The sequence below is a fragment of the Cibotium barometz genome, chromosome 21, assembly GCF_041138505.1.
Source record: "Cibotium barometz isolate CiBa-2024 chromosome 21, ASM4113850v1, whole genome shotgun sequence".
In the NCBI taxonomy this organism is placed as follows: Eukaryota; Viridiplantae; Streptophyta; class Polypodiopsida; order Cyatheales; family Cibotiaceae; genus Cibotium; species Cibotium barometz.
Genome location: NC_141066.1, coordinates 53,450,964 through 53,469,344, shown reverse-complemented (window position 1 = coordinate 53,469,344; position 18,381 = coordinate 53,450,964). Strand labels below are relative to the sequence as shown.

The following is an 18,381-nucleotide window of genomic DNA, read 5'->3' as shown; positions in this document are numbered from 1 at the left end:
TTAAGTGAACTAATATTGTTGGCCCAACCAACCACCCATTGACCCAAGCGTCAAGAACGCGAAAGGTGACGTGGATTTGTGACCGTGGTGATACGTGGCAGCAAGAGTGGTTAAAGCTTTGGGCCAAGAAGACGAGACCCAAGGAAATTTCGACACGTGGTGAGAACACAAAAAATGATAAAAAAAAATCCACGGCCCATCAGACTCTCATGTTTATGTGATGGCCGTACGGACGCGAGCCCATTGTGAGCGGACGCCCGGCCGAAACACCACGTCTTTGCCGCACGCGGCCCTTGAAGCTCATGACGGCTCCGCCGGCCCGTCGAGCGCGTTGCGCGCGTTTCCCTTGAGGGTCTCACCGTCACGTGCCCTTCATGCCCGGCTCGGCTCCAGGACGCCTCACCCGGGACTTGCCTTCATTCCATGCCCAACCGGCCTAGGGTCCATCGCGGCCCCGTCGGCCCGGCCCGGCCCGCCGGCCACGTCGGCGGCCGTTTTTCCACCGTCCACGGTCCCGTCGGCTCAATCGGTCCCGACACCGTCAAGGTAGGGAGGGCATCCCCCGGAGGCACTCGGCTCCCGTCAACCCCACTTGCAACGCGGGAGGCCTACGTGCCTACCCGGTGCGTGAGTGCGTCTCGGTGCCTACCATGGGTCCATGCTTTGCCCCTCCAAGCACTTCCTCCCCATATAGATGCATTATATTCGGGGCGGTCTAGTCTCCCCCTCGGGCACCATGTCCCTCCGGATAGAAATCCCGCGACGCGTCACGGAAAACGGCCGTTTTGGCCGTTTTTAGCCAAAACCGGCCGTTTTTGACGGAAACGCGTCACACACACCCCCCCTTTATAGAATTGACGCCCTCGTCAATTACTTTGAAACGAAAGGTTGAGTGTGCGACCTGAGTATAAGGCATCTGTGCAACGTGATAGATAGATATATTGAGGACGGGAGGTCTTTACCCTGCTTTATAGCCATGAGCAAGGTCAGTGTCTGTCCCGTTTACAAAGGAAAAACGGTGCATATTTTTGTATTTTTAGCCATTTTTGAATTTTTTTGGCTTTTTCATAATAAAGGTTGGAACTTCAAGCCCCCGCTCGAGAGTTCCCCCGATCCCAACAAAATTGGCGAGGTTGCTGCGTGGTCTCGCCGGGGCTCCTGTCTGAGCCGAGTATAGAGAGATTACCTTCAGCAATGCAGCTTTGCCGGGAAAGTAAGAGTCTTCTTTGGAGTCCAGATTTGTTTGCCGAGTTGACACCAACTTGGTTTGCAAGATCTTTACTTCAAATCTGACTTCACATTCCTTGTCGATGGAGCTTTGTTTTGAGCCTTGATGCTCGCCGATGCCCCTTGCGCTCTTTGTGCGGAATCTTTAATGTACAAGAGTTGACCCCCTCACTGACGCCAGCTTGGTTGCCCCTTCTTGTGCCACTTCAAGTTCTGCACTTTGTTGTCTTTAGGCCTTGATGCCCAGCTTCAACCTGTTCGGTACATAAGTGCATCCATTCTCTGTGACAAAGTGCTTTAGCCCCCACCTGACACCAAGTGAAAACCACCGCGAACCTTTGGCATTCGAATTTCTGCACTTCTTCGGCTTTGGTTCACCTGACTCGAGTGCCCTAGCTTGCCTTGACACCAAGACTTGCTTTGCCATGCTCCAGCCAAACTGCCCCTCCACCTGTTCAGGCGGTCTTGACCTTGACGTCACCGTTTGCCTGTTCCTGTTCTTTAAGGCGCAAAGTCGATCCACTTCAACCTGCTCAAGTCCCCATGACACCATGACGACTTTTACACGCCTCCGTTTCCTGACCCTGCACCATCACTTTGAGCCTTGGCGCTCTGAATGTGTCATGTCGCACTGCGAAGCGCCAGTCTTCTTTGACGTCGTCCCATCAAGTTCTGCTTGGACGGCTAAGAACCAAGTTTCCCTTGCTTGAACTTCGCCTCGGGCCGGTTCCTCTTTCTTTGCACCCCTTTGCCCTTGGCGGCTTGATCTGAGTGCTTTCCACATCCAAGCTGCCCTCTAACTTCAGTGAGACAGCTGCCACTCTGCCCCACCCAACTGCATGTACACTGCCACTTGCACACCCAGCTGTTTCCGCCTTCAGGTAACTTGGCCCAAGAACACGCCTTCGAACTTCAGTGAGCCAGCTGCCACTTTGACCCACCCAACTGCATGCACATTGCCACCTGCACATCCAGCTGTTTCCGTCTTCGGGAGTAACCTTGGGGAGCCAAACGACTCCGGTCCACTTACCCAACTCCAGATGTACAAGGTCACGCCCTCACCCAGAGTGCTATGTGCCCGGCACTACGGTTCCATGTCCTGAACTCGAGCGATCACAAGTAGTCCCCTTCATTAAGCTTGCTTTCCAAAGCCCTTCAACCCGTGAGCCGCCCAACTTGAGTCCACGAGGAGAGAGTCCAGCTATACCCGTTCGCTCCTTCAAACAGAGTGCTATCTGCCCGGCACCACGGTCCTTAGGCTGCCCTCCAGAGCTTGCAAGTAGTCCCCTTCTTCAAACCTGCTTTCCCAAGCCACACAGCTCTTGTGCCTCTGCAGCCCTTGGACGGCTTGATATGGCACTTTCCTTCAATCTTGGCCCTCCCCGGATTGCTCCAGCTCGGGCCGTTGTGCCGTTGTAGCCCTTGGTGGCCTGATTTGGCACGTTCCTTCAGCTTGGCCCTCCCCAGATTGCTCCGGTTCGGGCCGGGGTGTGCCCTCGGCACGATGCATCCTTGGACTTTCCGGGAGGCCCAGGGCTCTTGGCGCCGCGCGCGGACTTACCCTCACCCAGGCGAGACGTCGGTGGAGAAGGTGACACGGGCACGCTGGCCGCAGCGGGCGTCCCGGCCACAGAGAGCGCGGGGTCTTGGTGCCTCTCCTAGGGCTTACCCTCACCCGGCTCGGTACTTCGGAGAGAGAGGGGTGACACGGGCACGCTGGCCGCAGCGGGCGTCCCGGCCACAAGAAGGTGAATGGGTCATGGGTATTTTGGTGCCTCAAAGGGCCTTACCCTCAACCGCATGCCGGAAAGCCCACGGGGTCTTGGTGCCTCTTCTTAGGACTTACCCTCACCCGGGCGGAACGTCGGAGTAGAGGTTAAGAAGACCCAGGGCTCTTGGTGCCTCTCCATAGGGCTTACCCTCACCCCAGGCGGATCGCGAAGGTAGCATGTATGGCTCTTGGTAGCCTGAAAGGGGTATTGACGCCTTCTGGTCTCACCCTGCATTGGCCCTGCGAAGGAGGGCGGGTTCGGCTAGCTGCCTCCCCCTTGAAGATCCTTGAAGATCAGAAGAGGCTTCGGCTCCTTCCGGCCTAGACCTCGTGCTCGCGCTCAGCACTTGGAGAAGATGGGGCTTCAGCTTTTTGCTTCCACCCAAGGCGCAATCCTTCATGATCTGGAAAGGGCGTCGGCTTCTCCTGCCTAGCCCGTTTTCTTCGTGGTGAGGTTCAGGGTGGCTGCTTCGCCACGAGGCTCGCCATGGCCTCAGCGGGCACCTTTGCCGCTTGTCTTCTTCTTTCGTTGGCTCGGCGGCGTCTTTCTGCTCTTCATGGGCACCACACCGAGACGACGTCCCATTCCGCCGCCTCAAGTTTCTTAGCATGAGCGGACCCGGTCCCATTCCCGGCGCTGCCTCCGCGTGCGTGGCCCCTTTGTCTTTGTCTCTTTTCTTTGACCTCGGGTAGCCTCCAGCCCGCGGTCCTCCTCCTGAGGTGCTGCTGGTCCGCGTGCCACCCTTGTCTTGCCAGCCTTGCCGTTTTCTTTAAGCTTTGGTTTTTGGCGATGGTGGTAGCTCTTGAGAAGATCCCGAAGCCAGTTGGCCCCCACGAGGATCAAGCTTGATGCTTTCCTTCGTTCAGCGCGGAAGTGGTTACTCTTTGGAGATCCCGAAGCCTTGACGGCCCCCACGAGGATCAAGTTGATGAGGCTTTTGAGCTCTTTAGTGGTAACTCTTAGAGATCCCCAAGGCCGCTGATCTTCCATTGCTGAAAGTGCAAACGCCCCCCACAAGGATCCAGTTAGAATGCTGCCTCCGTTCAGCTCTTTGCCAACGTCGTATGTTGAGTCTTTGCACCTGTGACCTCACCTCGGCTTGAGCCCAACTTTCCACATGCCCCAAAACATGCTGGCCAACTTAGGAATTCTTCCGAAAGGACCACGCGGTTGCGATCCCCTCGAAAAACTGAGCATTTTTCATATATAGCACGTCCCCAAATTCCTTCGTCTTGAGGCCCAACGGGCACTGAACAGCTCACCCCCCCAGGCGCCGTCAGCTCGGGGTCCCGTCGGGTCCGGCCACCCATGCCATCCTGTAGCCTTCACCCTGCTCCACAATATCGGTAAAGGTCACGTCGGGCAAATTCCGCCGTTTTGAGGCCCGAATCTCAGTTGGCAGTTTTGTGCCGTTTTCGGCTCGTGGCCGTCACTTTGGCCCGACTCGCCGTTTCGCCGTTTTTCGGCCGTTTTTGCCGTTTTCGACGTTTCCGCCGTTTCTGACGGTCCCGCCGTTTTTCTTTCAGCCCAAGTTGGTCTGCTCTGATACCAAGTGTGATGGCCGTACGGACGCGAGCCCATTGTGAGCGGACGCCCGGCCGAAACACCACGTCTTTGCCGCACGCGGCCCTTGAAGCTCATGACGGCTCCGCCGGCCCGTCGAGCGCGTTGCGCGCGTTTCCCTTGAGGGTCTCACCGTCACGTGCCCTTCATGCCCGGCTCGGCTCCAGGACGCCTCACCCGGGACTTGCCTTCATTCCATGCCCAACCGGCCTAGGGTCCATCGCGGCCCCGTCGGCCCGGCCCGGCCCGCCGGCCACGTCGGCGGCCGTTTTTCCACCGTCCACGGTCCCGTCGGCTCAATCGGTCCCGACACCGTCAAGGTAGGGAGGGCATCCCCCGGAGGCACTCGGCTCCCGTCAACCCCACTTGCAACGCGGGAGGCCTACGTGCCTACCCGGTGCGTGAGTGCGTCTCGGTGCCTACCATGGGTCCATGCTTTGCCCCTCCAAGCACTTCCTCCCCATATAGATGCATTATATTCGGGGCGGTCTAGTCTCCCCCTCGGGCACCATGTCCCTCCGGATAGAAATCCCGCGACGCGTCACGGAAAACGGCCGTTTTGGCCGTTTTTAGCCAAAACCGGCCGTTTTTGACGGAAACGCGTCACAGTTTATTAGAAGAAGAAATCTAAGCAGAATCGCCATCCTCCACCCTGATTGCTATTCGCGTGCCAACGGTCGATCTGGTAGAGTCCGAAAATAACTTGAACCCCTACATGGATAGACCAAGCACATCTACTAGCTGCGATTCACCCCATCTTCCAGCACCAGGTGAAGCCGCTTCTTCCTCGGCTTATCGTGGCGTCAGAAAACGCAGCTGGGGTAAATGGGTTGCTGAAATCAGAGAGCCTCGCAAGCGGTCTCGCATATGGCTCGGCTCTTATTTCTCCGCTGAAGCGGCTGCTAGAGCTTTTGATGTTGCAGCTTATTGCTTAAGGGGCCCCTCTGCTAGAATGAATTTTCCCGAGCTTCTTCCCCAAGCTGTGAGGAGCCTCCCCACGCTCTCTCCCAAGTCTGTGAAGAAGGTAGCGTTCGCGGCGGGTTCTATGGCAGATTCCAGTGCTACCACCACTAGTGCCCCAGCTTCTACCTCTTCATCAGTTAGCGCACCTCCATCGTTGGTGGACGCAACAACAGAGTCGAAATTTTCTCAGAATGTAAGAGAAGAACCGCAATTAGCATTGATAAGCAGCTCGACGTCTACGAGCGTGCAGATTAAAAGACGAGGGGATCATTTTACTAAACCCCGTCGTTTATCCATCGCAGCCGCCCGGAATTCAATGGCCGAGATGGAATCTTCTGGCGGTGCTCTCTCTAGTTGCGCATCCACCAACTCCATTCCTTTTGTGAATGGAATTACAACGGAATTACTAGAAAGGCCACCAGCAAACCGCATGATGCTCGATAATACGGGTGACAAGCAAGCACCCGCTGACCACGTGGAGAAATTCAATTGGTTGGAGCGTGCTAATCTGGACTTCTCTCCCAAGCCCACCATTCAGCAGATTGCTGACGCCATGCTGATCGTGCCGCCTTTTCCTATGCATGCGATTGCTGAGCACAGACGCTACGATGATGTCGAAGTGGACGCACTTCAGCTGCCCGATTCTTCATTGTGGCGCTACTGATGATTCCATGGCATTTCAGCCCATCAAGAACGCGACCGCAACGGAGGTTAGTTGCCCCAAAATTTGACGGCTTTCTTTAAATTTGAAGTGAGACAATTTATGAAGCTGCTTTTCATTTGACATAAAATCTGACAATTATACCTTTTAAGTGACCTTCGATACATGAGCATGAAATGCATTGTTTCTAGTGGAAAAACACTATATATCAAGACACATATATTTGTAAAGAGAGAACACTTATGACCATAACAAAGACATCTATAGTCCTAATTATAACATATAGTAACAAAAAAAAAGAGAGAACACTTATGACCATATTAAAAGACATCTATAGTCCTAATAGTATATAGAGAAAAAAGCAAACCCAAAGACTTACCGCCGTTAGGGAGCCAAGCCTTGGATGATTAGTCCTTGAAGAACCATTAGGAATGGATGCTATTGTACCACTCGTTTTAGGAGTTAGCCTCATAGGCATCGAGATATAGAAGCACCTCCCTACCTTTATTCAACTATAGCCTCCCCCCATTGCTGGTGAGCTAGGCCACCCAAACCACCTCCTACCATCCCTGGTGCATTAGGCAAACCAACTAGTTGGTGAACTAGGAAACCTGATCCAGGTGTGAAAAGAAAAAAGATCAGGTAGATTTCAAAATTAAAGGCTTTTACGATACAGACCACGCCATGCTCAGAAACCACCTTCTACAATGTCTCGCCCATTGAGTGGTTGGGTTGGCTCCTCAATAATGCACCTCAACCCATATTCGCAACACAACCCTCAACCTTCAAAGTGGAGCCTCCCTTATACTCTACAAACTTCTCTAACTCCTCATGAGTGGTAAAGATGAAGGGGGGAGAAGAAACAAGAAAGAGAGGTTAGGTGGTGTTAGTAGTTGTTATGATGGGCATGCAATAAATAAAACTCAAATTTAATTTTATTATAATATTTATATGTATATAAGATCACAATTTATATTAGTAACAATATATATAATAATTTTGTAAGGCATGTATCAATATATATACATATGCATATATAATAAGAAAAAATGAAAAATAAATTTGTAGAAATTCCATGTCAAATGAAAGGTAATGTAGAGCACTATATTTCATTGTGAAAAGCAAATTATGATACATATCATGTTTTTGACATGCTAATAAAATTTTTAACTTTTTTGACAGGCTAAAAAGCCCTTGATAAGCAAAACACCCGTCAAATTTTGGCCTTGGAGGCAAGCAGATCTTTCGGTTGGCTGTTTTCTCCCATTCTATGAATTGATGACATGTAGCTGCACATGAGCAAAATATTTATGAAATGATTCTCATGTCTCCATCACTTTCTTACACGTGACTTTCCCTCAAAAATGGGTTTGTAGCTTGCACTGGTGCTTGCTAGATTTCCTCACAAAAAAAGAGCAGATCCCTTACTCTTAAGGTAGAACAACACACAGAATGTAGTGCATCACTCACACATGCTATATCCAGATAATTCTCCCTGCCTATTAATTAATTAATTAGCTTTCTTTAAAAATGAGTGAATGAGTAGGCATACCTCATTGTATGTCAACTTTACAAAATAAGTGGAAGTGTAAGGGGATTGCTTCCTCCTCACAAGGCATGCTTGCTTGGCCTTCTAGCCATGAATAAGAATGTTTTGTATGCAATTTTGGATTCATGTATTTTGAAACATAGGTGTGGTGAGGGGGTGATCAAAAATCTCAATGGATTGAAGCACAACAAGTCCAAGGGGAATGATCCTCCTATTTTTTTTTAAAATATATCTATCAATTTGTGATGAGAAAACACGTTGCCCAATAATTTTGTTGAAATATAATTCCCGCTTTCTTTTTGAAAGCAAGTATTCAAAAAATCAACTACACACCGAAGCTTTTATTTTTAAACCACTTTTTTGTTAACTTTCATGTCATCCATGTTGTGTTAAAGGAAATTAATGCATTGTTTAAATTATCAAAATATTCAAATTCAATGAAAAGATATGGAACCTCATAAACATCTTGAATCTATATAATGTACCTTGTTGAACTAAATTCTTAGGACATTGGAAAAGGTAATGAGAGTGCTTGCTTCATTTGAAAATGTCATCAGAGTGCTTTCTTCATTTGAAAAGATTATGAGAGTGCTTGGTTCATTTGAAAAGATTATGAGAGTGCTTGGTTCATTTAAAAAGGTAATGACATTGGAAAAGGTCATGACATTGGAAAAGGTAATGAGAGTGCTTGCTTCATTTGAAAATGTCATCAGAGTGCTTGCTTCATTTAAAAAGGTCATGACATTGGAAAAGGTAATGAGAGTGCTTGCTTCATTTGAAAATGTCATCAGAGTGCTTGCTTCATTTGAAAAGATCATGAGAGTGCTTGCTTCATTTAAAAAGGTCATGACAATGGTTTCTTCATTTGAAAAGGTAACGAGAATGTTTGCTTCATATCTTCCACATTACATGAACATTTTAGATGGTTGCACACATGCATGTGTATGTGTGTGTGTGTGTGTGTGTGTGCGTGCGCGCTTACACGTGCATGCACACTAGATAAAAATATCATAACAACACATCATATACATTCTCAATAATCTTGAAACATCATAGAGATAAAATTGACCTTTTTCAACTTAGATTTATTGAGGATGTTTCCATGTTTATGCAAAAATCCTCTCCAAAGTTGTGCTCACTTTGGGAGAAAGACAAATACATGAAACGATTATGAAATTTTGTCAAGTTACTCATTTGAAGTGTGTGGAAGTAAAATCAGTTAAACTGTGTGTGTGTGTGTGTGTGTGTGTGTGTGTGTGTGTGAGAGAGAGAGAGAGAGAGAGAGAGAGAGTACTATTTTATGACCAAGTGTGTTCTACATTAGCACACAAGTCAAAGTTCATCAAGTAACATTTTATAATGAGCTTACCTTGCAAAAGTATAATATCCCGAAAAGTCTACAGTTAAATGGAGATGTGGAAGGTTTATATCATAATTACTTTTGTCACATGTGGGTAAGTGATCTTTTATTAAAATAATTGAAGTTAAAGTATGAATTTTCAACACACAACTCAAGAACCCAAAGAGATATGCAACATGTGTTTTTTTATTTAAATAGTAGAGATCACTCCATGTGTTAAGCCTCATATACTCATAGACTATTCAACACAAGGGAAATAGGAAGGTCAAAGGCCTTTTTATCATTATTGAAAATAATACAATGCCAAAACAATATATTGTGAGTTCTTCTAGTAATTATCTAAAACTACACTATGCCAAATTGATATATAGTGGGCTATTGAGTTATAAAGATAAACTTTGGCATGAATGTTATAGTGATAAGAACACCCAATTTGGTGTGAATGCTATAAGGATAATAATAACCACTTTTCCATAGTACCATTACTTCAATATCATATGGATAAAATACGTGTGTAATGGTAGTTATTAGGTGTACATAAGTGGTTGATTTTCATTAAAATTTTCCTCTCAGGGGGATCACTCATAAATATGTAAGTGTAGCACGTGGGTTCAATAAAAGGGATTTTAAAAATCATTTCTTAACACATTTTTTACATAAAGAAGGGTACCATTTAAAGGGGGTATTCACAGGTTGAATAGAAAAAAGATATGTTTTATTCATGAAAATTTCACACATAGGTGATTTTTAAAATAGGCCTTGAACACACGTGTCATAGAGGGTTTACTTACAGTGAACCCTTGAGAACTTTTCAATAACTTGCAACTAGTTCTCATTAGAGAGAGAATCAAGTTGAATAAAAACAACTAGGTAACATCTTTTTGTGATGGCAAAGTAGTCTATTTCTAGTGTTTAAAAGAGTTCAATTTAAAATCTTGACATTAAATAGAAATTGGCCCAATCTTTTCTCATCTATTTATTCAAATCAAGGTGGTACATAGTTCGTGAATAAAATGTAAGTGGTGCAACAATTGTATGATATGTGTATTTCAAAAATGAATTGGAATTTTATAATTGTCTTGTAATGTGGGGATTGTTTACACAAAGAAGATTCTCAAATTCCTAAAAGATGAGAGAAAGGGATGTGATAATCACATAGTGAGGTTTTTTAGTCATAAAGATGTGATTTCTATATGGTTGAGAAGAACCACTTTGAATGGTCCCATGGCTTCAACATTGCATGGATGAAACTACATGTGTAATAATAGTTCTAGGTGTCTATAATTAGTTTGACTTTAATCAAACGATGTAATAATTTGCTACATGTGTAATAATAGTTCTAAGTGTCTATAATTGTTTTGAATTTAATCAAACCACATGTAGTGATATGCTACATGTGTAATACTAGTTCTATGTGTCTATAATTGGTTTAACTTTAATCAAACCATGTAAGAATATGCTACATGTGTAATAATAGTTGTAGGTGTGTATAATTGGTTTGACTTTAATCAAACCATGTAATAATTTGCTAGTAGTTGTTTTTGGGGAGAGAATCATGTTGACTAAAACAAATCAGGAAAAACTCTTTGTGATGGCAAAGTCTACTGTAACTCGTTGTAATAGTTTAAATCAAAACTTTGAAATTGTGTGGAAATCCACCCAATGTTTTTCCTCACTTTATTCAACTCATTGTGGTATGTAGTACTAAATGCAGTGGTAACTAGCATTGCAACACATATCTAATGCTTTCTCTAATGCTTTATCCTTAAAAAATAGAAGGGGATTTTTCAATTTGCAACTTATATAAAAAATGTTTGTCTTGAAATATGGAGTTTTTTACACTCTGAAATTTTTGAATTGTGAGAGGTAAAGGGATGTGATATCACATACGAAATCTCCATTTGAAAGACAAAAGTGATTGTCTTCTTATATATGTAACCTTAGCAACATGCACCTTTCTCAATGCGAGGTCAAGATATGAGGCAAGGGTATCTTTATGTGTTCCTCAATGTATTAGTGTAATTGGATCAAGATGTGAGGCAAGGGTATGCATATGCCATGTGTAAACTCACAAGAAAAATATAATTTGCTCTATAAAGATTAGCATTTAAATTGCAATAATTCCCATGCTTGTGATATTGATAAAAAAGATAAAATAAAATATTTCTCATTTTAGAACAAATATAATATGATTCCACTTAAATCTACACATTAGTTTCACCTAGCAAACCAATTGAAAATATAAGAAAACTATGATGAGTGTTTAACAAAGGACTGCCTTAACTAGTGTGTGTGTGTGTGTGTGTGTGTGTGTGTGTGTGTTTAACAAAGGACTGCCTTAACTAGTGTGTGTGTGTGTGTGTGTGTGTGAGAGAGAGAGAGAGAGAGAGAGAGAGAGAGAGAGAACTATTTATTATGAATAAGTGTTCTCAAAGTCTTTGTGGAAAATTTTAATGTGATTTGGCATTACAAAAGGTATAATATCCTAGAGACTACATTTAAAGGAGATGTAGAAGGTTTGGTAAACCACTTTTGTGAGGTCTCATGCCTTCATCATTGTATGGATGAAGTTACATGTGTACATACAAATCTATTATTACATGTGTAAAAAAAGATTTTAAAGGGTTTGATTATAATTTTACCCTCCAAGAACTGGTACAAGGTATAATATCCTAGATATTCTATATTTAAAGGAGATGTAGAAGGTTTGGTAACCACTTTTGTGTGGTCCCTACCTTGTGGTAGACTTAAATATTTTTAAGTGAACCCCCCCACCTCGAGATTCATCCATACATATCTATTATTACACGTGTAATAATAAGTTTTGTAATGGTTTGATTATTTGAATAAGTGTGCTCACAGTTTGTCCTCAAAGTCTTTGTGGCACATTTTATTGTGATTTGAGATTGCAAAACATATAATATCCTAGATATTGTACATTTAAAGGAGATGTAGAAGGTTTGGTAACCACTTTTGTGAGGTCCCATGGCTTGATCATTGTATGGATGAAGTTACATGCATAATTTCATCCAGACAAATGTATTATTACATGTGTGATAATAGATTTTTTAATGGTTTGATTATAATTTTACCCTCCAAGAACTTGTAACTAGTTGTGTCTCTAGAGAGATCGAGTTGAATAAAACAAACTCAATAAAACCCTTTTATAATGGCAAAGTCTACCCCTAGTTTTTGTAATAGTTCAACTCACAGTTTTAACATTGCATGAAAATTGTCTATGTGTTCTTATCTTTTTATTCAAATCTATGTAATGCATAGTTAGTGCATGGAATGAAGAGAGAGAGAGAGAGAGAGAGAGAGAGAGACAGAGACAGAGAGAGATTTGGATAAAAGGTGCTCTACAACATATATGGTTTCTTCACATCATATTTTAGGGTTACTTTGATAGTATTTTGGACAAGGAGATATTCTACAACCATAGCTTGAATTGACATATGCAAATTAAACAAACAAGGATATATTTTGCAACCATAACTTGAATTAATATATACAAATTAAACAACCAAGACAAAGCATGAAATACAATAACTTGAATTAATATATACAAATTAAACAACCAAGACAAAGCATGAAATACAATAACTTGAATTAATATATACAAATTAAACAACCAAGACAAAGCATGAAATACAATAACTTGAATTAATATATACAAATTAAACAACCAAGACAAAGCATGAAAAAAAGGATAATGAAAATATCTTCAAGAAAAAAGCACAATAGTAAAACTAGGATGATCACAACAAAACATCAAGCACTAAATTGCAGAAAGAAGTGGTAAATAATATTACTGCTTACAAAATGTGATTACAAACTAATGAGTATCTACCCACTCATGTGCCCAGGTGAGAACCTTTAATGGGAAATCTAGATAGACTCTACACGGAGGATGTCTTGCTTAAAAGAGTGCTTGAACACAATGAATATGATGACGAACTAAGGCTACCAAACTAGTCTTCTTGGAGCCAAGAGCTTCTACACTACCCATGGGGTGTCATGATACCACACCATGAACGACATAGATGACTAGACAACATATATCCCCAATGTTCCCCTTTTTCAAGGGCCAATAGCACCCCTTGATGCACACACATCTAGGTGGACTTATGGAAGCTTTGGCATACTAAGGCAAGTCGTGCCAAGTTTGGCAAGGGCCACTAGCACCCCTATATGCATACACATTTGCATTGGCTTATGGATGATTTGGCATACGAAAGTAGGTAACCACTCTTCTATGATAGTTACTTTCATCTTCCACACTACCTTTGAATGTGGGATTACTTAGCATCCCTTAAATTTCCCATCTCTTGCAATCCCCACTACCCTTACAAGATTCAATACAACACATCATGGGCACATTAGCGTTTTTTAGCAGTGTTTTGGAAGAGGGAGTGTCAGGCTTTTAATGTTGTTGAGTAGTGAAAAAGTGATGCTCTCAGGAGCACTATTAGTAGCATTTTTTTCGCTGCTCAGTAGCACTTTTTCGCTACTCAATAGCATTTTTAGGCAGTGAAAAAATGTTGCTACACTGTAAAAAAATAAAACGTTGCTCAACAGCATGGCCTGAGAAAAAGTAATTTCACTTCTTTTGCCACCGCACCGATTTTATCATTTGAATGCACTAACCTTGATACCTTGGGTGTGTTTGCAAGTTCATATCTAATCTATCTCTTCTACCTCTCCTACTCTATCCCCCTCAAGCTCAAGCAAGGTATGTATTCTCTTTTAGCTTTCCATGAAAGCTTTCTTGTGAGTATTTTCCTTCTCTTTCCTCTCTTTTAAGTTTTTCTTTTCTTATTTTTTCCTTCTCATTGAAGCTTGACCCTAACCCCTTCTGCATAGACACCCTAATAGAGAGATTTGATGGAGAGCTGTCCATAAAATCTTTCTATTATGTTTTTAATTTAGAATCTATGGTTAGGGTTAAGCTATAATGAGAAGGGAAAAAGAAAGATTTAATAAGTTTTCTATGTTATGCAAGATTTCTATTAAGATTATGGTTTTGTATATGCTTTCTATTAGGGTTAAGATTAGGGTTACTAATACTTTTTTTCTTTATTTGGTTTGATTTTGTAGGTTATCCACAGCAGATACAAGCCTCATAAGGTAAGAGATCTTTCCCTTTTATGTTTCCTCTCTTATGCTTTTACATGTTATAGGGTTTGTAAGTTTTAGGATTTGTTATTTTTTCTCCCCTATATGGATAGCATAGCTCCTCTCAAGAGGTGGCCATATGCCTTAGCCTCATGTATGAAGCTAGTGTATAAAGCTTATGCGTTAGCCATATGCATAAGCCTCATACATAAGGGTAGTACATTAGGGGAAGGTTGAGGTCTATAGGGGCCCTTTAAGCTGCCATATTATGATTTTAATGACTTTTTGTTAAAATGCTAAGTTTCTTTGACTTTAGATACCTTCTTGTTCTTCAAATGGCTAGAAGTTTGAATTTCAAAGTTTCTCGCCAAAATTGAATTTAAAATTGAGTGGGCAAAACCATATCATGTGATATATCTATGGAAAGAGCTCAGCGAGTAGATTCTGGATCTCTAATCTCCGATAAATTTTGAGCTCATATGTAGAAGTTATGGATGTCTGAAATTTCAAAAACTTCCCCCCCTCCCACTTTTTGGGAATGAAAAGTACAAAAAGGCATCTTCTAGAGAATCTTTTGACCACCTTTAATCACCCAACATTTTTGTATACATGGCATCACATGATTGGCCCTTTTCCTTAATAACCTTTTAATCACATGGCATCTTAAAGGCCCCCTATAGACCTCAACCTTCTCCTAATGGCATAAACCTCATGCATGAGGCTTATACACATTGTTATGCACGAGACTTGTGCATAAAGCCTCATGCATAAGCCTCATGTATAAAGACTATGCATTAGTGATAAGCATCTATGTATATCCTTATACATAAGCTTATGCATGAGGCTTATGCATTAGCCGTATGCATAAGCATCATGTATAAATCCATATGCATAAGCCATATATAAATCCATGTGCACAAGCCTTATGTATAAAGCTTATGCATATGGCTAAAGCATAAGTTGAGTACATAAGCTTTATGCATGAGGTTTTATGCATAAGCCTCATGCATAAGATACATACATGAGGCTAATATTGAATCAAAATTCTTGAACAATGGGTGAACCATAAATCTAAAAGCTTAAGAAAGCCTTACAATCTGAATAATGATTGAACTATGAGTTTGGTAGCTTCATACAACATTGCTAAAAGATTACGAAGTTAGTTGCTCATGTGCTAACAAATCATTCTTGCTCAACTGCACTAACGTGTGATGGTGCCTCACTTTCTTGTTGATTCAATTGATTATGTTTGGCCTTGAGTATTATAGCCTTTGGAATCTTGATTTTCTCTGGAAGTCATCCACCCTTGGGTTTCCATGCCCAAATAATGCAGCTAGTGTCTTCCCAGCGCCGAGGATCATTTCTGTTCTCTCGCCAATACTTGTTCCAGCAATCCTTATAAACCTCCACATCACTTGCATTCTTCTTCTTTGAAATTGGTGCCCAATATTGTATCTAAACTTGTAGGTAGTTTATCGAGTTGTTGTTTTGATCAACATCACTTGTTGTCACTCCCAACCATATTGGGAAATTTGCATCACAAGTTGTACAAGCACAAAATCTCCTTTAGACACATCAAGAGTCGGGTTGAACTCTTCAGCAGGTCTGTTGCGCATTGGGCCACAATAATGGTCCTCATTTACATCAAACCTTTCATCTACATCATCCTCCACTTGAAGATTAAGAGGCTCAGCTTTTTCACATACACTCCTTGGCCAAAAGTCATGAAATCCAATGTCTTCCCTTGCACTAGGGGTTTGCATGTTTAGCATAAGATTCTCCCAATAGGCAAGCACCGGATTGATCCACTTAGCATAATCACTTTGGTCTCCTTTCTCTTGCAAGTGCTCTTTCCACCAATTGACATGTTTTTTAAAGCCCTTCACAACCTTCTCATTTTCCTTAACATACTCAAAGGGTGGCAATACTTTTGGAAAACCTTCAGGAAGCTTGGGTCCTCCCTAGACATTTCTCTTCCATAACTCTATATCGCTTTCTGGTAACCAATCAATATTTTTGGGGTGTACTTTGTATTGCATCAAAGGTATTCCATCACTCATATAAAACCTGAATTGCAATGGCTTTGAATGTCCAATCAAGCTGTCGGCTCCATCATGTAAGCATCCCTTGACAAAGCCTTTGAAGTCTGCCACCTTTTGTAGGAGAAAGGGTGCTAGATGCATGCTAACACACTCATTAAAAATCTTCATCAAATGTGGAAATGTGAAAATGGTTTGTTTCCTCAACTTCTCAGAGAAGCAACTAAACAATGCATCAAAATCTTCATGAGAGTATGACCAACCATAAGAAAACCAAGCTGCACCATGTCAAACACTCCTCGTGCAACCAATAGGGATAGATAGGCAAATACATAACGATTCTTATTTTCAGAACCACAATTGTCAAGTTGCAACAACGTCCTTGGCAATCTCTTGAAAAATGTCCTTGAATTTGATGGCATTAAACTTGAGGCATTGCCATTGCCCCTATCCTGCACATGTGTGTTAGTATGAAAGACTGACTGCATATGTGAAGAACAATTTTCCTCTATATCCACATTTGTTTCTACATGTGTCTCTGCATCTACATCCTCAATGCTCTGCTTGCAATATGCGTTTCTCTCCTTCAGCACTTCCATATGCTGACCCAGGGCCATAGTAGACAAAAAACAATTAAAAAGATCTGTTCGTGGTTCTACATCTGAGTTTTGTGAGCTCAAGTAACCATACATGTGTTGCTCTCCTCTTTCTAAGTTTCTTAAACATTTTGAGAGAGATGAAATTGTGGAGTTGGGATCACTTGGCCATAACCCCAAGGCAAAGTGACCATAAGCTGTTTGTCCATGTCCATGAGTGAGCATTCCTGTTAAGGATACTGGAAGCCTCTCAACCCCATTGAGAGATTTAGGAACTGGTTTAATTTGTGGTATGGCAGTCTTGCTCTGGTCCACCATCTTATCATGTATAATACACAAATACATGTTTGGGTTCATTTCGAAAGAGCTTCTCCAAACATAGTATAGATTTCTACAACTCATTTGTTGCAACATGTGTGCCCTTCTTTGTGCCATGTATCTGGCACGCTCCTCTTGATTTTTTGTTGATTCCAACTTGACCTTGATTGCCGTACAAATGTTGCATTTTGAGAAGGTGTTAGTTTTTGATAAACTATCGGTCTTGAACTCTGTGTTCCATAATCTTGAGAATGATGGTTGTGACACTGGCCAGTATTCGAATGAGACGTGTGTCATTCACTTCACGCAATATGTCCACCTGTTTGTACATTGCTGGTAGAACACGTTGGGTCTCGCGGGCTCCATGCATAGTTGTCCTTGACCTATGTGGCATTTGATCGACATTATTATCTATGAAGCCCTGTATGATTGATTTTGCCATCTCAACATGTGTCATGCCCTTCCGTATTATCCCACTGTTGCTATGACTGACATTACATGCACCATTCAAGAACTTCTTTTTGAGCCTATAGAACGTTGACTTACCAATGTCATACATAACATACCATGCTTTTTTACAAACCTTCTTCCCATCAAATGTGAACTCAAAGCACTCGTCATCTTGACCTTGTCTATAGGCCATGCCCATGCAATCCAGTACAAATGTGTATCGTGTACTATAGCTCTGTCCCCAAAAGTGTACCCTAGCTTGCACGATTTTGGATCTATCTCCAAATTGACAACATCGCTTCTCGCAACAATCAATGGTTGCGACGTGAATGTTTGCAACATCACATTTTTTCCTAGCTCCATGGGTTTTATCGTAATTTTTTATTACCCTTACCCTATGGACATAGCTCCTTTTCTTATTTGTCCCTTCAATGATATCATAGTCAGTGATCATGGCTTCATGGTGTCTGTCTCATCAGAACTATCGCCATCATTGCTCTCTACATCATCATTCTCTTTTTCATCACTTGAATTGTTTAGGCTGTCAATATTTTTTTTGCATGAAGTGATCTTGAATACCCTCATCAATAGAAGAAGATTCTGTGTTCTTCAATAATGGTTCACCATTCTCAAATGTGAGTTGCCTGATCGGCCAACTAACCAAATTCAGACCTGAAACACAAGTTGAACTTGGATACAAAGATCCTTCTATAATGAGACCCAAGCTACTCTCCCCTAGTTCTCTACAATTTATAGCCTCGTATGGGT

The 18,381-nt window shown here is 42.6% G+C and overlaps 1 protein-coding gene across 1 annotated transcript; it reads left to right on the top strand.

Annotated features, from left to right (window-relative positions):
* Positions 1–5,190: 5,190 nt before the first annotated feature.
* LOC147627366 (uncharacterized) lies at positions 5,191–7,871 on the top strand. The gene is made up of 2 exons (XM_086816199.1): positions 5,191–6,235; positions 7,369–7,871. Exon 1 carries the CDS (start codon positions 5,278–5,280, stop codon positions 6,187–6,189), a length of 912 nt encoding a protein of 303 aa, XP_086672325.1. The 5' UTR covers positions 5,191–5,277; the 3' UTR covers positions 6,190–6,235; positions 7,369–7,871.
* The last annotated feature ends 10,510 nt before the right edge of the window (positions 7,872–18,381 follow it).